This window comes from Spermophilus citellus (genome assembly GCF_964194105.1).
Source record: "Spermophilus citellus genome assembly, chromosome: X".
NCBI classification, from domain to species: Eukaryota; Metazoa; Chordata; class Mammalia; order Rodentia; family Sciuridae; genus Spermophilus; species Spermophilus citellus.
In genome coordinates, this window is record NC_138190.1 from 47,731,750 (window position 1) to 47,755,302 (window position 23,553).

The 23,553-nt window shown below is 36.6% G+C and overlaps 1 protein-coding gene across 6 annotated transcripts in view; it reads left to right on the plus strand.

Moving 5' to 3' along the window:
• Nucleotides 1-23,333, plus strand: part of KLF8 (KLF transcription factor 8) — a gene marked incomplete at its 3' end in the record, with an annotated part of 42,996 nt that extends 19,663 nt beyond the window's left edge. For 2 of the 6 annotated variants that reach the window (XM_081277261.1, XM_081277260.1), the window contains 4 exons: nt 4,543-5,107; nt 8,051-8,162; nt 8,834-8,973; nt 17,112-22,581. In XM_081277261.1, coding sequence (XP_081133387.1) covers nt 4,543-5,107; nt 8,051-8,162; nt 8,834-8,973; nt 17,112-17,293 — 999 coding nt within the window. Of the gene's footprint in view, nt 1-4,542; nt 5,108-8,050; nt 8,167-8,833; nt 8,974-17,111; nt 22,583-22,904 lie in introns of those variants that run through there. The other 4 variants (XR_014019989.1, XR_014019990.1, XM_081277262.1 and 1 more) reach the window with 4 other exon arrangements.
• Nucleotides 23,334-23,553: the final 220 nt, after the last annotated feature.

The window sequence follows — 23,553 nt, forward strand, 5'->3', positions numbered from 1 at the left end:
TTAATATTCAATGAATAGTAGAATAGGGAGCCAATCTGAATCATCTTAGTGAGAATTTTTTTTTTTTTTTTTAGGATGGAGATACTGGGAATTATTCAGAGGCACTCACCCACTGAGCCACATCCCTAGTCCTATTTTGTATTTTAGTTAGAGACAGGGTCTCATTGAGTTGCTTAGTGCCTTACTTTTGCTGAGGCTGGCTTTGAACTCCCGATCATCCTGCCTCAGCCTCCCAAGCTGCTAGGATTGCAAGTGTGTACCACCGTGCCCAGCTTAGTGAGAATTCTTAAAGTCACCAAAGTTCTAGGGTTGAAAACACACCCATTCTTTACATTATGTCTTCTTCAGAGTCTTTAAGTATAATGCACTATGTGGAAAGAGAAAGGAAAGCATATAGTGTGTTTTTTTTTTAACAAGAGGGATCCTTATAGTGATAATATAGAATAAATCAGTGTAATTAGGATCCTATGAAAATAATTTTAATCATGTTGAAAAGAGAATCCTCAGTGCACACAAAAACTTTTCATTATGTGACTGTATAAATATTGAAAACTTGTCTTTAAGCCACAAAGCCAGGAATAGTAAGAATAACCTTGAGAGCTGCTTTCGAGAGTAATCTGTTTTGTTGAGGAAGCTTGCTTGCAGAAGACAGTATTGAAACAGAAAATACTTGCTGTGGGCTGGATTCACTTGGATATAACAAGCACTCTTGAAAGTGATATGTACAGAAGGAAAATGTGATGATATGCTTTGAGGAATTTTACTATTAAAACACAGAAACCCAAACAACTAGCCTTCTAACATTTCTATCAAAGTCATGTGATGATGGTAGGAGAGGGGAATGATTGAAGTCCTGTGGCAGACTGGGTTTTGGTCTGAAAGACTGCAAGGCAGACTTAATCTATAAAGGGCAACTCAGGATGGCTTATTAGAGCAGGAAAATAATATCTCATCAAGGCAATAAGAATAACCTATTTGTTCTTCAGTTTCTATACTTTCATGAGTTAGTTTCCATTTTGGATCTCCCTAAATTATGTGTTTTCAGTGAAATGAATAACTGTAGATCAAATACCAACTAGGCAACAGGCCTTGAATTAATACTATTATTGTAGGTAGTCCTCAGCATCTTGGAAATGGCCTTTGTTTGGCAAAAGAGAGAAAAATTACCCAAATAATTTTCACTTTATATATTTAGAGTTTCAGCCTCATAAAATAAAATCCAGAAAGTCCCTAATAATTTAGCTACATCTTTTCTTGATGTTATTAGCAGATTGTGTCTATTTATATACCTGCACCCACAATACACATTCTTATAGAAAATAATATTATACCTAACTACTTAAGCTTTTTTTTTTGGGGGGGGGGGTACTGGGGATTGAACCCAGGGGTACTTAACCACTGAGCCACATCCCCAGCCTTTTTTTATATATTTTATTTAGAGATAGGGTCTGTCTGAGTTGCTTAGGGTCTTGCTAAATTGCTGAAGCTGGCTTTGAACTAGTGATCCTCCTGCCTCAGCATCCCAAGCTGCTGGGATTACAGGCATACACCACCGTGCCCATTTCTTAATATCATTGACAGCTGTGATAGACTATGGAAACAGAAACCCTTCCTGTTCTCTTTTAGAGATTCCTTGGATTTGGCCTCTTTTATCTGGGAATAAAACAAAACAAGTGGGAAATGTAGGAAAAATAAAAACTTAAATTGGTTTGGGGGATTCAGTGGACTGGGATTTTTATGTCCGGCAAAACTATTCTTGATATTTTCTTCTCTCTTCTCGCTACACCTCACAAATACCACTGCCTAAAGATTCTACTGCCTTCCCCTTCCCCAGATGAATTGAATCCACCCATTAAGGATGGATTATATTAGAAGTATATGCAATAGTATGAAAAATCACAAAAATTATGTCCTGGATGAGTAGACTAAAGCAAGGGTTTAGATTACAAACTAGGCCTGAGTTGAATTAGGGATTTTAAAATCAAGAACCAAATAGTGTCTCAGCATAGCAAAAGGTAAAAATAGGCAACATTCTGGTTAAATTCTGAAGATAAAGCATGGATGCTTTGGGTGCCCTTTACCTCATTCCCAGCATGCTCTGAGGGTTTTTTAAATAAAGTCAGAGCAAGAGAACAGTACCTCCCCAAACCCTTCACCTTTCTCTGAATTAAGGCCCTTATGATCTCAGCTAAATTTAAAAATTATTTATGAACATAATATTATTATCAAACATTACATTTTTTAAAATATTCCTTAGTTATAGATGGACACAATACCTGTATTTTGTTTATTTAGCTTTTTGTTTATGTGGTGTTGGGAATTGAACCCAGTGCCTTAGGAGTGCTAGGCAAGCGCTCTACCACTGAGCCACAACCCCAGCCCCACACATTACATTTAACAATAATTCTTTAATATCCAACATCCAGTCAATATTCAGATTTCTCCAAATGTCTCATAAATATCTCACTAAGATGTTTATACTTGCTTTCTTTTTGGTCCTTTTGTGTCCAATCTTTTCTTTAACACTACCTTCATTGAGGAGCTAGTTAAATCTCATAGAGGGTAGGGATATAGCTCAGTTGGTGGGGTGCTTACCTTGCATGCCCAAGGCCCTGGGTTCAATCCCCAGCAACACACACACACACACACACACACCAAAAAAAAAAAAATCTCATAGGAATAGTTCTGCCATATCACTCCACTCTTCCAAACAATTGTCTTCAACCTTTCCTTGAACTTGACCTTCCCTAATCTTCCAAATATAAAACACCAAAGGATGTTTCTATTTTATATAAAGGATGCATTCTTGAACATCTCTCATAATTTAAAACTATTATGACTCAGAATATCATGGAGACTTGTTGTCAAGATCCAGAGTGCTGCTTGGCAATGGCATACATATTTCACAGTATCTTTTGATGTTTCAAATTACGGAATTCTTAGAAAGTTTTTAGTTAGGTTGGAGCTCTACATTGTTTTATATTACATACAATGGTAATTTATTAGTATTTAAAAATATTTCTTTACTGACATAGAACATAAAATTTTACATAATAATGGGGTACCATGTAATGTTTCAATACACATCTGTTGAGTCATGTTTAAATCAGGTTAAACATATCTATCTCCTCAAATATTTGGTATTTCTTAGTTGTGAAATTTTTCACTCCTTTCTTTCAGCTTTTTGAAATGCTTTATTGTTATCTAGTCACCATAATGGGCAATAAATAGCCCAGAGTCTCTTGTTCCTATCTAAATGTATCTTTTTTTTGTACTCATTGTTCAACCTTTCCCATCTCTCCCCTACCACTGTCCCCAATCTCTGGTAGTCACCTAGAATGGTAGAATCTCTAAACTTCTGTGGAATAAACTCTTAGATTCCACACACGAATGAAATCATGCAGTACATATCTTTCTGTGCCTGGCTTGTAATTTCCAGTTCCATCCATGTTGTTTCAAATGACAGGATTTAATTCCTTTTATGGATGAATACTACTCCATTGCTATATGTACAGCATTTTCTTTACTCATTCATTAGTTGATGGACACTTGGGTTGTTTCCATTTCTGGGCTATTGTGAATAGTGCTACAGTGAATATGGGTGTGCAGGTGTCTCTATGACATATATATTTCATTTTCTTTAAATGTATATGCAGTCATAGGCTTTTGTATTTTTTAAATACAAAACAATTTGGAAGTTGGACGATTTAATTTTTCATATAATACAACTAACTATACTGCATTGATATTCATTAAACATATTTGTTTGTTATATCTCTGCAGACAAGAAACATCTTTCTTACCTCTTTCTTCCTAGAGAAATCCTATTATTTTTAAAACTCATCTAAAATATCACTTCCTCTATGAAGTTTTCCCTGTCTAGATAAAATGAACCATTCCTTTTTCTTTTTCCAAAATACCTTGTTTATGTGTCACATCACATTTATGGTATAATTCATAAGATACTTGCATTATTCTATACTAACACACTAGTCTGTGTTCTGTGTTAGTATGAACTCCTTAGCTGTACCTTCTTTATGTATGCTGTCACTGGACTTGGCATAATGCTTATAGTACATGCACAGAAAGTATCGACTTTAATTAATATTGCAGGATTATTGTGAAAATTAAATGAAATGATTTCTATCAGTTACCTGATATAGTACCAGTACTTACTAAAGCTTAGCAGACTTTTTCTCTTTGGTGTATTTGTACCTAATTTTCCCCAACACTTTGTGCTGGGGAAGGGGCACATGTATTTTGTTGTACTGGGAATTGAACCTAGGGGCACTCTGACACTAAGCTATATCCCTAGCCCTTTTTATTATTTATTTTGAGACAGAACCTTACTAGAGTTGCTGAGGCTGGCCTGAAATTTGCAATCCTCCTGCCTCAGCCTCCTGAGACACTAGGATTATACGTATGTGATTGCACTCAGCTATATTTTTTCAGTGAGAACAGAGATTTTTTTCTTTTGTTTCTCACATGTCTCTTTAGAATACTTACAGTATTTAGCATCTTTCATTTGATTATTTATTTTAGGTCACTGGTCCTGTTCAGATCAGAGATCCCACTGACACAGCTGACGGAAGTAATATGACATCTCCACCACTCCTGGATGCGAGCCCCATGGAGAACCCAGCCCTATTTAATGATATCAAGATTGAGCCCCCAGAAGAACTTCTAGCAAATGATTTCAACTTGCCCCAAGTGGAACCAGTTGATCTCTCCTTTCACAAACCCAAGGCTCCTCTCCAGCCTGCTAGTATGTTGCAAGCTCCAATACGTCCTCCCAAGCCACAGTCTGCTCCCCAGGGCCTTGTGGTGTCCACTTCAACATCTGAAACGACCACTTCAGCAAACATCCCTACTATTCTGACTCCAGGTTCTATACTGGCCTCCTCTCAGGGGACTGGTGGCCAACAGATATTACATGTGATTCACACCATCCCCTCAGTCAGTCTGCCAAATAAAATGGGTGGACTGAAGACCATACCAGTGGTGGTGCAGTCCCTGCCCATGGTGTATACCAGTTTGCCTACAGATGGAGGCCCTGCTGCCATTACAGTCCCACTCATTGGAGGAGATGGCAAAAATGCTGGATCAGGTGAGCATTAATGTTTCCCTTGTCCTCAGCCTTGTTTTCCTCCATCTTTTCAAATCATTCTGTCTCCTGCCTCTTTTCACTCCCTCCAATTATTCTTCCTCACTGCTTTAAGGATAGTCTTTCATATACACTGTTTTTATCATATCTCTTTAATGCTTAAGAATGTATAAGAAGGCGGTGGCGCCTGTAATCCAGAGGCTTGGGAGGCTGAGGCAGGAGGACTGTGACTTCAAAGCCAGCCTCAGCAATGGCAAGGCACTAAGCAACTCAGTGAGACCCTATCTCTAAATAAAAGAGCTGGGGATCTGGTGTAGTTATTGAGTGCCCCTGAGTTCAATCCCCCATACCCTCCCCCAATATAGAATGTATAATGAGCCAGGTGTGGTTGTAACCCCACTGTAATCCCAGGGTCTCAGGAGGCTGAAGCAGGAGAATTGCAAATTCAAGGCCAGCTTCAGAAACTTAATAAGTCCCTAAACTACTTAGAGGGACTCTGAAAAAAAAAGGGGGGGGGGACAATTTTTTTTAAAATTTTTTAGTTGTAGATGGACATAATGTCTTTATTTTTTAAATTTTTATGTGGTGCTGAGGATTGAACCCAGGACCTAGCATGTGCTAGGCAAACGATCTACCACTGAGCCACATACACAATTTCTACTTCTGTGATACTTAGTTAACTTATACCTTTTTTCTTTCCTACAAAATAGTATCTTTAAAATATTGCCATCTTTCCTGTATTTCACCTCATTGAGCATCTATTACCCCCCTTTTATTTTTTGATTACCTGTATCATAAGTATATGGGCCTTATTCCCTACTGAATTATAAATTCCTCAAGAATAATACTGTCTTCTTTTGTGTGTGCATGTGCCTTTCCAGAGACCTTAACACAGTGTTACATAGTAGTTATCTTACAACATATAATTTAATGAGCAAACAAATGAATATTTGTCCAGAAGAGAAATCATATGCTGTAATCTTTCTTTTTATTTAATTTTTAAGTTCAGAATTCATAAGAGTATAAATAAAGTCTCCTTTTCACCATTATCTCCCAGCAATGCTGTTCCCCTCCTAGAGAGGTATACCTATTTTAGTTTGTAATCAGGAATGATCAAAGAAAATTATATGGCCTCAGAGGTGGTACAAGATATTTAGCTTCACCACATCTGTAGTATTACAGTCAGTTTTGTGCATTGTGCCTTAGGAAAGACATTTACAAATTGGGAGGATCATCAGAAGATTGAAATCAGGATGATAAGAGGATTCAAACCCATGTCAATTGTAAAGTTGACAATATTTAGCATGAATTAAAAGGGCCAAAGGGAAGAGATGTGGATGGAAATTATTAGGAACAAAATTTTAGCTCATTACAATAAGGAATTTTCAAGGAGTTCTCTTCCTTTGAAATTCAATGTCCTGTGATCATTCCATCACTGAATGTAGAGGTTAAAAACCAACATACAAAGCCTCAAGTTTCTGAGACTCTGCAGTGCTTTTCTAAATAAAAATATTATTATAGAATAGTGGTTAATTGTGGTATTGATAAATATTCATAATTATCTTGTTTTTGAGATATGATATCAGTTTCTGTATAAGAGGAGCCCAGAAAAAGGTAATAAACTTTCCCTGTGTGAAAATTTTCTGAGATAAGGCAGTTGGATCATCAAGGGGTGATTTGAAGGAGCGTTGAATTCTTCCCCACCCCCACTCAAAGTATTCATCAATTCACCAGAGCCACCTTAAATAAACAAACTAAAATTTTTTTAAAGGTGTAAAATAGAGTTCCAAGATAAGGACATTAATTCAATGGCCTCCAAAATGGGGTGTTTAAACCTTAGGGAGGCACACAAAACAACTGGAGTGTAATAACAAATTACCAAAATTTATATTCTTACCCTTTTTCATGTCACTTTTTGTTTTTCATAATGTACACAAACTTTTAAGACACCAGTACATTTATATCACATTCACATACAGACAGAGAGAGACAGACATGTACATATACTGAGATGTATGTTTAAAATGATTTAGTGATTAATAAAGTATAAAGACACCTGGACTAGCCAAATACTTCCTCTCAACCTATACCCACCCTCAGGTGGGTGTAAATTTTGAAGCTTTCAGTGGATCTGGGCGTCTATTGAGCACCTGACTGAACTTTGCTAGGAAATGAAAACAGCAGTGGTTGATAATAGGTTGATAATAAGGAATGTTTGAGGGCTTCTCCCAACAGTAGCACAAAAGAAGAGTGCTAACATGTGTCAAGCATCTACTAGGTGCTAGGTACATGTTTTATTGCACTTATTATTTTCATTTAGGAGCATGAAGGCCAAAGGAGATGTTCAAACCTCTAGGATAATCCTAGAAATTATTTTAGAACAACCAAGGAACCATTCAGAGAATTCAGTTCAACAAACATATTGAATCTGACTTTTCAACAGACCCTGTCCTGGAATCTGGAGATGGAGACATGAATCATACTCAGATCCTATCCTAGAGAAATTCACATTCTAGTGGTACCAAAATAATTCTTACCACTCTTCTTTTAAAGGCATTTCTGTTCTTTGCTATGCTAAAATTTTATATATTATCATCTTCTTTCCACACATATACACTTCTCCCAGCTCTCCTCTTTCTTTATTTTTCTATTGGGGGCAGGGGATTGAACCCAGGGGCACTTAACCACTGAGCAACATCCCCAGCCTTTTTTACATTTTATTTAGAGACAGGGTCTCAATAAGTTGCCAAGGCTGGCTTTGAACTCTCAATCCTCCTGCCTCAGCCTCCAGAGCCATTGGGATGACAGGTGTGCACCACCACAGCCAGCTTTATTTTTCTTTCTTGCTGATACTTCTCAATATTGATCAAACTGAGAATCCTGAAAATGATTGTGGAGGCACATACATTCTTTCTGGCTCATACTGCTTTTTTTCTTTGCTTTTAGTGAAAGTTGATCCCACCTCCATGTCTCCACTGGAGATTCCTAGTGACAGTGAAGAGAGTGCAATTGAGAGTGGATCTTCAGCCTTACAGAGTCTACAGGGACTCCAGCAAGAGTGAGTACTTTTGTCTTTACTTCAAGTCTGTATCTTGTGTGTGTGTGTGTGTGTGTGTGTGTGTGTGTGTGTGTATGTGCTTGAGTGCATAGAGATGGACTTAATTTTCAGAAACAGGGTAAAAAAAATTGGTAATATAGGCAAACTGCCTTCCCAGAGAAGATATATGAGTTCATGTGCACACATATGCATGAACACGTGCATAAAGGTTATGGTAGATTTATATTCTAATTGTAGATCATTAATTTTACCCTTGAAAACAATCTCCAAATTCCTCATAAATTCAGTTGTGTACTCTTTTTCTCTGTAAGTTTAAAACAACCTGACTTTCTAATGTTGAAACTAATTGGAAGTAATTGGTTTGTGTTTAGCAACCATGTGTATGAAAAATGACACTCATCAGGTGAAATGTTTGCCCTATTTGGGAACACAACCACCCAAGGAAACGTTACCATTTCCCATGCTTTTTCAGGAACCTACACTTCCTGAATAGAATGGCCTAGTTGAAAGAATTGCTTGCATTATTCCAATTACTTCTTCACTTGTAGAGCTAACATTAAATTTGCATAAATTAAAAACTGGTATGAGGTAGAACCACTTTAATAAACTCTATTTCTTTAGATTCTACTTTAAAGCCATTCTTTGGCCTATCTCTCTCTTTCTTTGCTCAGACCAGCAACAATGGCCCAAATGCAGGGGGAAGAGTCACTTGACTTGAAGAGAAGACGGATTCACCAATGTGACTTTGCAGGATGCAGCAAAGTGTACACCAAAAGCTCTCACCTGAAAGCTCACCGCAGAATCCATACAGGTCTGCCTGCCCCCAATTCAACTCCAAAACACTCTCTCTCTCTCTCTCTCTCTCTCTCTCTCTCTCTCTCTCTCTCTCACACACACACACACACACACACACACACACACAGAGAGAGAGAGAGAGAGAGAGAGAGAGAGAGAGACAGAGAGAGAGAGAGAGACACACACACACATATGAATCTTTGAGAGCTAGGAAGAGAAGGAAGTCTTGAGGCAAAGATGGATTCATTTGGGGGCTGGAGTGGTGGCTCGTTGGTAGAGTGCTTGCCTAGCATGTATGAGGCACTGGGTTCAATTCTCAGCACCACATAAAAATAAATAAAATGGAGGTCCATTGACAACTAAAAAAAAATATTTTAAAAAGAGATGGATTCATTAATATTCATGGACAGGCCCAACTCATGGTTTTAACCTCCATGTCTCATTCATGTTCTATGACAATATTTATAAAACGAGACTAGCAAAACATGAAACCTGGTTTCTTATGAGTGGTCGTCATTCCTGGTGAGCACCCATGGGTCTTTCTAATTAAGAAGCCATAACACTGAAGCAAAGATTAAGGCAGCTAAAACATTATTACCTCCTGTGTGACTAGGGTCCCCAAAATTTTAATGAGCATGGAAAAGCACAAAAGCAATTTAAACTTAGTGATATTAAAGAAGGCTTTTGGAGCTCAGCTCTGTACACTAACCTATAATTTATCTTTGTTTACATCTGAAGAAAAATGCACCTAAATAATTAAAGCAGACTGGGTAAGGATTATGTCAAAGGGGACTCCTGCTTCATTTGAAGGACAGTTGCCACCCTACTCCAACTGAGTATTAGGAAATCTCCTAAGTTTAAATCAAGGTTTTTTATTTGAAGTATCTTAGTTGTTGGTGAGTTTTTGTTGTTGTTGTTGTTGTTGTTTTGGGGGGGGGGTACTGGGAAGTGAATCCACAGGTGCTTTACCACTGAGCCACATCCTCAGCCCTTTTTTGTATTTTATTTAGAGACAGGTCTCATTGAATTACTTAGGGCTTTACTAAGTTGCTGAGGCTGGCTTTGAACTCACAATCCTCCTGCCTCAGCCTTCCAAGCCTCTGAGATTACAGGTGTGCACCACCACACCTGGCTAAAATGTCTTAGATTTTGAATGTTGACATCTAGTTCAAAAATTTTTTAATAATTTTATAACATTAGCAATTGAAAGAAACCTGCCCAGAATCCAGACACAGAATGTCTGATCATTTTGTGTACTTTGCCTTAATGACTGCTCTCAGCAACCTCCAGCTCAGAATTGAGACTTAGACACCTTGAACAAAGAAGATGCCCTCTATCTATTGTGTTTTATTTGCTGTGTTAGAATTCATATAGAAGAGCCCAGAGCCTTAGTGACTATATCTTCAGATTGCATGGTACTATTTTTATTTATTGATGTTTTTGTTTGCTTCTTCAGCAGGTGGATGCTAACTCCACTGACTATATATATGATATTAAGTATTTAAATCTAAATTTTCAACATGAAAAGGCAGAATAGTTTATTAGACTTCAATGTACCCTTCATCCAACTTTAAGAATTTCATTAATTTACATGGACAATCTTGTTCCTTCTATACTCCCACTGACTCTCCCATTTCCCATTATATTATTTTATTTTACTTTTGGGGGGATACCAGGGATTGAACTCAGGGGCACTCGGCCACTGACCCACATACCCAGCCCTATCTTGTATTTTATTTAGAGACAGGGTCTCACTGAGTTGCTCAGCGCGACACTTTTGCTGAGACTGGTTTTGAATTTGTGATCCTCCTGCCTCAGCCTCCTGAGCCACTGGGATTATAGGTGTGCATTACCACACCCAGCCCATTATATTGTTTGAAAACAAATTCCAAACATCCTGCAATTTCAGCCATAAATACTTCAGAATATGTTTTTAACAGACACTTAAAATAAGCACAATAACATTAGCACATAAAATTTCTCAATATCAAGTTTCCCCTAAATATCTAATAACTATTTTTAAAAGGTTGTTCAAATCAATATCTAAATGCGGTCATTAATTGAATTTAGTTAATATTTCTCTTAGTTATCTTTTAATTCTTTAATTGTTCTTCCTCTTCTGTTTTATTTGTTGAAGAGCCCAGGTCATTAGTCTAATCCAATGTTTCCATGTTCTAAGTTTCTCTGGTTACATCAGTCATTTTAAATTATTCCTTGTTCCCCATAATTCCTACAAGCTGATAACTATACCTGGAAGATTAATCAGATTTACATTAAGTTTTTGGCAACAATATATCAAAGGGTGCTGTGTACTTTCTATTTCATAGCATTTTGGCACATGCTTCTTAGTTGTTTCTGTGTGAGTTAAGATAGATCCATGGGTTTGGGTCTCTGAACTGTATTTTCTAGATAGTTATAAAGCTATAAAGCAGATCTGAAGGCAGTTGAATAAATTCATTTAATGAGAGGCAATGTGGTATGGTTTTAGCATGTATATATCGTAGATTTATTTAGATAGTAGGGTTCAGATGACCTTTCCCAATTTCAATTCATTCTTCTACACTCAACAATACATCAGATCACATCTGTTCACATATTCCTCTTTAATCCTTAAAATTGTTCCCCTTGAAGTTATCGAGGCAAAAACAATAAACAGGGGGTATAGAATGCCTGAGTTCTAATCCTACCTCTCCGACTATCCAGGGTTTCTTCAGCTGTAAAATGAAGGGGTTGAACTGGATGACCCTATCTGACTATTTTATCTGCAACCCTATGGCCTAAATTTCAATGTATCCTAGTGTTTACCCTTCTAGAAGATCCCAAGAATTAACACGCAATCTTTCCATGGATATATAATCTCAAGGGTAATCTTGAAGGCACTTCTCAGAAGCAATTTAATTTGCCCTAACAACTTGAGTCACAATAGGGTTAGCCATTTTGGGGAATGAGGTGGCAATTTGTTAATTCATCTCCTTCCCTGGACTAATGTAGTAGTAGCCTAACTAATCTTCCTGCCTTAATGCTTTTCTCACTACAATTCATTCTTCATACAGTAGTCAGAGGATTTTCATATGTTTTTGTTCTGTTTAGATTAAATGTAAATCAAACCATATAACTGCTTCTGCTTAAAATACTTTCCATCATACTCTGAATGAAATCCAAATTCCTTACAATATCCTAAAAGGCCCTGTGGAATGTGGCCTCTGACAAGTTTCATCTATGACACTTCTTATCTGTCATATCTCAGTTTAAATGTCTTCTGATCATGAAAGTCTTCCTTAAGCCTAAGCAGTATCCTCTCCCAATTATCAACATAAGAATACCCTATTTAATTTGTTGGTAGGAAGGATTTTTAAGTTGGGAAATAACATAATCAATCTGAGAAGGGGTCAACTATACAAAAAAAAAACTGAGGAAAGAGTGTTCTTAACTAGATGGAGTACAAAATCTGCAAGATGGGAATAAGCTTGCATTTTTAACATAACTGACAGAAGTCCAGCACAGCTAGAGCATACTGAGTATGATGGTGGGTAGGGGAAGCATTGAGGTGCAAGAGTGGAAGGGAGGGAGACCATTTAAGAGGCTAAGGTAGCAACCTAGGCCAAAAATGAGGACAGTCTGATTAGGATGTTGGCAGTGGAGGTACAGAAAATGATATATATACATGATGATTGAGGGGACTCTGATGACTCAGTTTTCTGTTTGGGCTGATTGGGTAGATGGAAGTGCCAGTTACAAAGATGGGTAGTTTGTCAACAATCACACAGCTAGTAAGCAGGAAAACTTCCTTGAAATGAAAACTTACTAGGTATCCTTTTCTCTATTGCTACTATTCTACATGTTCCTTGAGACTAAGGCAGTTGCAGAAATGCCTAATTCTTTTTAAAGCTCCCCATTTTCAGTCAAGACTAAGCATCACTAACTTAAGGATTAATTTTATATGTGGAGAAACTATAGTATGGAATGGAAAAAGCAATGGTGGAGAATCAAATTTCCCTGGATTTGCCATTAAAAAGTTAACCATGTAGATTGGGGATATAGCTCATTTGGTAGAGTGCTTGTCTTGCATGCACTCAAACCCCAGCACCACACACACACACACACACACACACAAAGTTAACCATGTGAATCCGGGCACAATAGTACCTGTAATCCTAGCAAATTGGGAGGCTGAGGCAGAAGAATCACAAATTCAAGGCCATCCTCAGCAATTTAGTGAGACCCTGTCTCAAAATTAAAAATAAAAAGGGCTGTGGATGCAGCTCAGTAGAGCACCTGTATTCTACAAAGGGGAGAGAGAAGAGGGCAGGATTGATTTCAGCTCATTGCTATAAATCCTAAGAATAATATCCCTGTTTTTGGTAGAAATTCTTTTAGAAGAGATCCAAGAATCTCAGAGACCCTTCTTGCATGCAGTGAAACCCTCATCTCTAAGCTTGCACTCATGTAAAGGAGGAAATACAAATACAACAGGTCCCATTAAACATACCTTCAAGTCCCATTTTTTAAATAATAGCATAACTCATTCACTCAGAGTCAAAACTTATCATTGTTTTTTTTTTTTTTTTTTTTTTTTTGGTACTGGGAATTGAACCCAGGGGCACTTAATCACTTAGCCACATCTCCAGCCCTTTTAAATATTTTATTTAGAGACAGGGCCTTGCTAAATTGCTTAGGGCCTAAATTGCTGAGCCTACTTTGAACTTCCAATCCTCCTGCCTCAGCTCCCCAAGACGCTGGGATTATAGGTTTGTGCCACTGCGCCTGGTTTATCATTGAATCTTAATATTCTCTTATATACTTAGACATTTTTCTTAAAGCTCTATTATTTCTTTCTTGTTTTGAATAATTTTTTCATTGGGGGATGCAAGTATAATGGCTAAGAGCATGTATTGTAAACTACACTGTCATATTTGACATCTTAGTCTCCTACTAATTGCCAAAAGTTATTTCACCTTTCTTTACCTGTTTCCTTATCTGGAAACAGTATAGTGTAAATCTCTTAGAATCTGACTATAGTAAACACTTGATAACTTTTAGCCATTATTAATATTCTTTCCTCCAGTCCCACTGCACCCCCATAGGTTTTTTTCTTACATTCATTCTTGATTTCTTTATCTTTTCAACAATTTGATCACTTACTTTGTGTCAGTAGCCTCTTATTCATTACATATCATGGCTAGATAATTTTAACATACAACTTTGAATAAGTAACCCTTAAGTTTAAAAAAATCTTCAGTGTTACCCCAATATATACCCTATTGCCTTCATGAAGTGCTTTACCAAAAGGAGAAGATAGTCGGAGCTCTATCTCCTAGTGGGGAGAGGAATGTCATGGACATGGTTTAAAATTGGTGCATGGTAATAATAAAAGCAGACCAGCTGGGCATAGTGATGCACGCCTGTAATCCTAGCAGCTCAGGAGGCTGAGACAGGAGGATCTCTAAATAAAATACCATACAGGGTTGGGGATGTGGCTCAGTGGTTAAATGCCCCTGAGTTCAATCCCCAGTACCCCCACCCACAAAAAGCTGACCAACTCAGCCTATTTTATTATTATTTTAAAATTTAAAATTCTGTATAGTCAATACATCTTGATTACAGCCTGTATGCAGTACAGATTGCATACTTTCTATGTTATATTACTGCTTTTTATACTTAAGCCCAAATTCCTTTTTACTCCCCAAGATTTTTGGCCTGGCTTTTATAATAGGGTTCATCTTATAGTGCTTCTGAAAAGATGCCTCATGCTCCAGGATCACTGACCTTATATTACCATTCACTGCACTGCCTTACCAGAGCTTGCCCCCAGCTGATTGGGTTGCTTTTTGTCTTCTTCATCACTCATATGAAACTTACCCTTCCATTTTAATGCCTTAACACTAGACCAGAGGTTATAATATCTATTCTTGGAACTTACACCACACTATCTTTGTCACATTGTGTGTGAGCTTTTAATTATGAATTAATTTTCCCTATATGTTTTGTTCTTCAATTCACATAATAAATTGATGGAGGTTTTGGGTTGTGTCATATGAAATTAGCTCAAATAGGAGCTTGTTCAATGATAATAAAAGGTAATGCTTTTGAAATAGGAAAATTCCTATACCTTGTGTGTTCTAGCAATGATCCCAATTGCCACAGGGTGTCACTGCTTTACAATTCAAATTTTCTTCATTTAGATGTAGTGAAGATAGGAATTCTCAAGGGAAATTCTTGAGAGATCACAAAAATATGTATAGGTAACAATGAGGCAGTTTGAAGGTGTGTAGATGTACAAAATTATATAGAATAAAAAGTGAAAATCACGTTTACATATTCTATACCCTTTGAAATTTCATTCTCTTTCCTGCTCTAAATACTTTCTGTATAGCTTTCCACATATTTTCCCTTTGTCTGGTGTGTGTGTGTGTGTGTGTGTGTGTGTGTGGTTATTCAGTAGCTTTTTCTTTTCATTTGATAATATTTCATTGGTCATCTTTTGGTCTCAATACATATAGCTCTATTTCATTTTTCTTAGTTGCTAACAAAATTCTGCATATTGAAATAATTAGTAACTGACAATTTCAATCATCAAAATGATTGCCTGGGTATAGTCCAAAGCTGTGAGGTAGGACGGATGCATTCTGTTGTCCATTATATGAAAGCTATAAAGTTAATTAGTAAACACTTGGGGGAGTTAGTAGATTGTAAACAGTAAATTGAAAAACAGTATGTGCATATCGGGTTGCCACCAAAATTTAAAGTAGCAAAAATGCAAATGTCCTGGAAAATTTATGAGGAGAAATAGAAAGGAAGGAGAAGCATTGAAAAACAGAATTTTAAAACAATGTGTTCATGTTATCACTTGTTTCTGATTATAAAATAATACATGCTCATTGTAGCAGATAGGACAGCAAAATACATTCAGAAGAAAGCAAATATTACCATAATCACAAACCCAGACTTAACCATAATGAGTATGTATTTGTACTCACATAGCTCCTTCACTTTTTTATTAAATTTTTATAAGATACACCATGATTTTAAAACATTCAGACAGTACAAAAAGATATTTTAAAAAAGAAAAAATACTCTTCCCACCAGCTCTCATCCTCACTGTTAACAATTTCTTTAATAATTTACATTTAAGTGTATAGGTGTTGGTATTGCCTTTATTCTGAGTATACAAATGTGTATGTAGCGTGTGACCTATACATATAATGGAGACATAACTATGTTAATGTTTTTATACTTCTTTTTTTTTTCATTTGGCTTTCTATCCTGAGCACATTATATATATATATATATATATATATATATATATATATATATATATATATATATATATATATATATATCCCAAATGCAACCAAAAGACTCTAAACATAGAGGTATTTCAGGAATTTTCACCTGAGCCCTCTCCCCATACCATTTGATGCATTAGAAATTCATTTCTAACCATACACAAAAGAAGGCCTGTAGCTTTAGCTGAGGGCCCTTTCTACTGAGTCATAGATTCTTCTTGAGTATGGCTCTGTTTTAGACTGTTCAGTGGGAGGTAATAGAGAGAAGATGTGGTTACTATCATATAGTACAGTGGAAAGTATCAATGAAGATCTAGTTTGGGTCCCAGTTTTATTATTTAGTAGCTATCATTAAAAGAGAAAATGTTTTAAACAACACTGTAAGATATTTTTGCTCCCATTTACAGATGAGAAAACAGAGACTCAACCAGGGAATGGTGATTTTTTAAGCTCACACAGCTAGTGTGGTAGAGCCAGGATTCAAAAAAGGGTCTCATTGAGTCAGAGGCTATATGCTTTCCACCCTACCATCTTGACCTTGTTTTATGATTTCTGTAAATAAAAACATATTGTATTGTTGAAAATTGATGGCAGTAAATTTTAAGGGTTCTCATCACAAAAAAATTTATGTGAGGTAATGCAACAGCCAATCCACAATCGATACATATTTCAAAACATCATGTTGTACGTGATAAGTATAGGTGTTTGTTGAATTAATTAATTAAAAAGGTGAACCAGAGCATGCTTTCAAAGTGATTGCCTTGCCTTTTGACTAAAGTTTTGATTTAAAAAAATTATGGATTGTGTTATCTTTCTAGGAGCCAAGCATCTCTCTGATTCCCATTGTTTTGGCAAATTCCCTTTGTAGGAGAGAAGCCTTATAAATGCACCTGGGATGGCTGCTCCTGGAAATTTGCTCGCTCGGATGAGCTCACCCGCCATTTCCGGAAGCACACAGGCATCAAGCCCTTCAGGTGTACAGACTGCAACCGAAGCTTTTCTCGCTCTGACCACCTGTCCCTGCACCGCCGGCGCCACGATACCATGTGAACTCCATAGGCCACACTAGAGGAGCTGCACTGGTCTCTTTCCTGTGTGTGTGCTGAGGTCAAGACCATATCTTCCTCTTTGACTTCAACTTGCCTCTGGGATGGGGTTGGAGGATCCTACTGAGCCAGGTTGTGGAGACTGGAGAAAAAAATAGCTAGTCTCCCATGGGGCTCTTCATATTCCACCTTCACCTCTCCACTATCCAGACTTCAGTTTTTTCAACCTCCGCATGGGTTGAATTCCAGTGCGGCACCCATGGCTGCCCCTGCCCCAACACCCCTTCCCTGAAATAGACATTTTTCCTACAATAACAAAACAGGAATCAAACTCAAGGCTGTGAACAAACATACGCTGCTTTTTCCCTCTATTTTTTCTCTTGTTTTCTATAACTTTTATCCATATCCATATATATGTACATATATGTGTGTGTATATGTATATATACACACGTATGTATTTTTAATCAGTACTTAAAGGCAGTTGATGGGGTCTTAAAATGACTTTTCTCAAGTTCCTAGATGAAGGAGGCATAACAATATAGTGGACTGGTAAGATTTACAGGAATTTTGGTCCTAAGTATAGGGCATCTTCTCAGTGAATAAGGTGAATTTCACACCAAACTTAAAAGTTTTATAAATCCATTTCAATTTCTTCTTACAGTTTGGTTTTCAGACAGTCCTGGTGCTTCTTAAGTCCATCAAAAGGAATGAAAGGATCTTCTTGTCCTCTCCTCTTTCTCCTCCTGCTCCTTTAAGATTCAAGATTTTGTGGCACAGTTACATTCTTTGTTAGGTTAGATTTGGACAAACATTCAAAGCACAGTTCAGTTCAGTAGGGAGAAAAGTGTTCCAGGAAAATATGTTGGGCAGTGACAGGAACAAGCAAACCTGGGGCAAACCTGAGAACAAATAAAAGGTGACTTTAATTTGGATAGAATATTAAAAGTGCTGTTAATCACAAACCTCATTCAAATGCCAGCCTGTTGAGACAGTGTCTTGAGGGGCTTCACTGTACTGTTTATTCTTTTGTTTACATAAAGCAACTATTCAGTATAATACATGATGAGAAATCACACATTGAGGCCATGTTATACAGAGGTGAGAGGTTGAAAGAAAGGAATTATGTTCACTTCATAGCATTACTGGCATTCATTCCTGTGTTTTGAATGGAATATAAGGGGCTTTTGTGAAAACTGACATACAAAAAGCAATTTGATGTTTTATAACTGCATGACCACCTAAGCCATTTCTTTTAGCCATTACAGCAGGTTGCAAAATTCACATTTGGTTGCCTAATCAGTCTGTTTCATGATATTATCTGGGGCATGAAATCCCCTGTTCCTGGCCCTGGACCTCAGATCTACCTCCACATAGCATATTTCCTCTCCCAGAATGAGGGGAAGGGGGCTTTGTATCAATTGGATTGGTCTCAGCCTCTCTCCTAAAGATTATCTTCATATTGAACCCCTTTTCCTTGGCAGATATTCAACCAGTCCCTGCTTGAATACTTTAGGTTACTACCTCCTGAGGCTGTTCATTCTAAGTCAGATTTCTAGCATCAAGAAGGGATCCTTTTAGCTGTCTAGTCCTACCCATCCCTAGTATTTTACAGATAAGACAAATACGGGTCAGATTTTTTTCTCCAGATGTTTCCTTGAGGCCTTATAGACCTGCACACTCATTCTTCCAGGGATCACATTATTAAACCAAATTAAAGACAATTTTTCGTGGTTGGTTGCAATATTTGTCCAATTTTATATGTTATACTTAAAAAAAACTTTACACCACCCAAAAATAATTTATAGTTGATGACGTAGTAAAATGTGCTTGTGGTCATTGCCATATAACATTAGGCTCACAGTTTTTCTATTGTAGCACTTTTATAGTATCTAGATTTTATTTACCTCATTTCAACTTGCAATGTCTTTCTAGACCATAAACTCCATAAATTTAAGACTGCTTGTATTTTTCAAAATGACATGTAGGTTTTTACTATTATCATTCTTATTTTGATATGGGCTTTTTCCTGACTTTTGGTGTGCAAGTTCCAAACTGTATATTAATTACTAAAGCACTAGGAAATATCTAGAGCCAGTATGTTCATGGAGACATCTCTGTAGCTGTAAAACAGGTTGGTAAAGGTAGATTGTCATCATACATAGATTTAAGCTTATGATTGAGTAGTTGGTACAGTATTTCACAATAGAGCCCAAGGGCATATTCATTTTCTCCACAGTTTGGATCCTAGGACTCCTTTTCCAGAGTTCAGACCTGATATATACCCTTTAGACCTCAGGATCATTTGCATTGGGACATTTGGTTTATTTCTAAGCAAAAGCTATCAAACATACTGTTACACTAATTAGGATGACCAAATTATTATCCCAAATATTGGTGTCCCTGACATCCCTAAGACTTTATTCTAAAAATTTTCTTAAAGTAATGAGAGAATTTGTTAATTGTCTTTACTCAAGAAGCATTTTTAACCCTATTCTCATTGCCCTGTCTTCTCAATAAAATAAAATCTTTCCAATTACATAAGCTTTAAGAAACGTGTCAACATTCATGAAAGGAATTTTCATAGAATAAATGTATTCAAATACACTACACAACAGAGTTACTGCACCAAAGCACATAAAACTTTGCTAGGTAGACAGTGAGGTGGAAAGGAACTAAAATGTATCTCTCCTGGGTAGCATTTGGGGTTTAATTGAATTTGATGTGCTTATACCAGCTAAGCACTGTTAGGGTGACAGTTGTCTAGGATATAGAAATATAGAAATGACTTTATCTAATAATTGAATAATATCATGGAATTTGTTACAGTGGAATTCCTTCATCTGTATAAGATTGGCAGTTAAACATAACTTGATAATTAAGACTATAAAATTTGGGGGAAATATGAGGAATGTGAACTGGTTGGATAGATTAGTTGAAGTATGTTATGGGTAAAAAATAAAAAAGTTTATCATATAAACTTTTTTAAATAAACTTTTCATTTTGGAACATTTTCAGATTCACCAAAAAATTGTGAAGATAGTAGAATTCCCTATACTACACATCTAATTTTCTCATTACTAACATCTTACATTAGTAGTGTACATTTGCTACAACTATGAAAAAATATCAATACATTAATATTAACTGAAGTTTATACTTTATTCAGATTTCTTTAGTTTTGACCTCGTATCCTCTTTCTGTTTCAGCATCCCATTCAGAATACCATATTACATTTAATAATCATATCTCCTCAAGTTCCTCTTGGTGTGACAGTTTCTCAGATTTACCTTTCAAGGTCATTTTTAATGGCCTTAGCAGTTTTGAAGAGTATGTTCTTCAATTGGGATCTGTCTGATGTTTTTCTCATGAAGAGATGGACATAATGGGTTTGGGCAAAAAAGATCACAAAGGTGAAGTGCTATTTTCATCACATGGTATTTACATGACTTATGACTTTTGATGTCAACCTCGATGAACTGGCTGAGATTGATTGTATTTGTCAGGTTTCTCCCATATACTCTTTTTCTTCCCTTCCATACTTTACTTTTTGGAAGGAAGTCACTATGTGCAGCCCGTATTTAGAGAGTGTTGAGTTATGTACCACATCCTTTAGAGCAAGTATCTACATAAATTATTTAGAACTTTTCTGCATGGGTGATTTATCTTCATTTATTTATTTATACAATCATTTATTTATATAAGCATGGACTTGGATATTTATCTTATACTTTTATGTAGTAATCCAATGCTAGTTTATTTATTTTGTAACTCAAATTGTTCTGACTTTGGCCATTTGGAGGTCTTTTGGGCTGACTCTCAAGTCCTTTTGACATATGCCCATCACTTTTTTAGAATGTCCTTACTTTCTGACACTGCAAGATGTTCCATTCTCATTTTGCATATTTTCAGGCCCACTACTATAATCAGCCGTTTCATCAAGGAATCCTGGTTACTTTTACTATAGAAATGTATTAGAAACCTAGATCTGGGCATTAAGTATGCTTGTTGCTACTAGAGTGCTATTGCTTTGAGGCCTTCTCAGCTGACAGAGCAAGGAAATATATGTGTGTATACTAACCTATGCATATACACATCTATAAATATTTCTGGATGTAATTATCCATATCTGTTTAGCTATACATGAGTTCATATTGATGTTGCAACCCTAATCCATTACTACATGAATTAGTCTAGCTTTTTGCCCCTTATCTGTAGCCTTTCATTCCAACAGTGGAAAACGTGATTCCCAACTTCTGCCCTCTATTTACTTAATTGTTCAATTCCAGTATATACACATATAACATTATCTGAATCCTTAACCTGGACACCAATGAGAAAGAACTTTATCACTAAAACCCAGTGCTTATGTAGATAATAATAACATTTTTGGCATTCCAACAATTCTTTAAAACAAAGTAGTCTACAACATTCTGGAGTTAGAGATTTCTGTGATCTGAATTCTAAGAATCTGGGGTCTCTCCTGTCCCCAGAAAGTTTTCTAATGTACTTTAGTAAAAGAAATTCCATTGGAAATTGACCTAACCTTGAATAAACCAAGGGAATGTATTTATCTTTCATAGTGTGCTAATCCCTGATGAGGTACTATAGACAGATGGACACAAAAGAAACTGGGTGGGCCCAATTTAAAGAAACTGCACTATCTTTTCTCACAGCTAAATATGGCTCTCTGATAATGAGGTGCTACCCTAAGTTGCCTCTCTTCCATATTTTTCCCAGTCTCTTACATGGTTGACCTTAGGCAAGTCACATCACCTCTGTGCCTCAGTTAACCCATCTGCAAAATGGGAATCCAAGTATCTACCTCACAGGAATGTTGTGAGGCTTCTTCTTAATAGATGTTGGCAAAAATCATGAGAGATCTCTAACTGAACAACTAAGTATTATAAACATTACTATAATGATAATTATTGTACCCTATATTTACCCTATGAAAAGGAGAGGATTAGGCCTCCTAGGAGATAAAGAGCTAAATTTGATTCAGTAAGAAAGATAATTGAAGAGTGGCCACTAGAAGCAATATTATTTCTTGTTCTCACTTTCCCTATATTTTCTTGGTTACTAACTGTAGGATTACCAAGTGTTTCTAGACTTGAAACATAATAGATATAATAGGTATATTCCATTATTTCAAAGCTATATTTTCCTCTTTCTTACTCTGCCTGGACTATATTACATGACACCCTGTCAGAAGCACAAAGGCAGTTTCTTAAAACCTTTCCTTCAGTTCATATTCATTAATTACATTTTCTCCACTTACTGTACTGTAAACAGTAAAGGTAGGAGGGATGAGGGGTGGGATGGTTAGGGTGGGAATGGGCAGGGAAAAGATGAAATTCATATCAGTGGCAGGATATTTCTTTGTTTTTCAAACACTGATTTCACTTTCTGTGGTGGGCTGGGGTCAGGGGAAGAGATATTATTTTGTTAACTGTTAAACTCTCCTTCACTTCCATAGATGTTTCCTAGGGTCACTACAAGTAGCTTTGTTGGACATTACTTTATAACTATGTTGTATGCAGTGCTGTTTTCATTGTATTCCTGAAAAAAAGGTGAAGAGAGTCCTTAGTGGTGTTTATCCCTGTTTTTTCACAGGAAGTCACAGCTGGAGAGCAGTGCCAGAAACTGACTCATTTTTGTGTTGGGGAAAGGAGCCTGCAGTGAAGGGATTGATCGAACTTTTGTCATTGTTAACTTGTTTAAAGAAATTATAAAACAGTATATTAAGCTTTAACTTTTGTGTTTTTGTCTCTTTATTATAGTGCTTTAGAGCAACACCCTGTTTTTCCTCTATTTTATATTAGTTCCTGCTCCAGAAGCATGGCTTTGAGCAATCTCTCATGTACAAGTTTGTCATGGACCTCAAGATCCTCAAGAATTGCTTCAGTTAGCATGGCCACTTAAAGGTTACTTTGTGCTAGTTCCATGGGACTCTCCAGTTGTGACATCCAGGCAGGGTGTGTGCTTGGGTACTAAGCAATCTTGTTTAGTTCTATTATTGTACTTTTTTATTAATAAAAATATTTTAAACTTCAGAATTCATGGCTATTATCTTGAATTTGTCTCCAAATAGTGTTTCTTCAACATGGGATGATTAAATTATTTTATTTCCCTCTAGCTGAGTAAAGTTCTGATGAAACTACTGTTTAATATCATGGGGCAAAAAAGGAAATCAGACTGACTCAAACACAATCAATTATCTGTTTAAGCCCATGAGGCCCAACACATTCTTGGTAATATATTT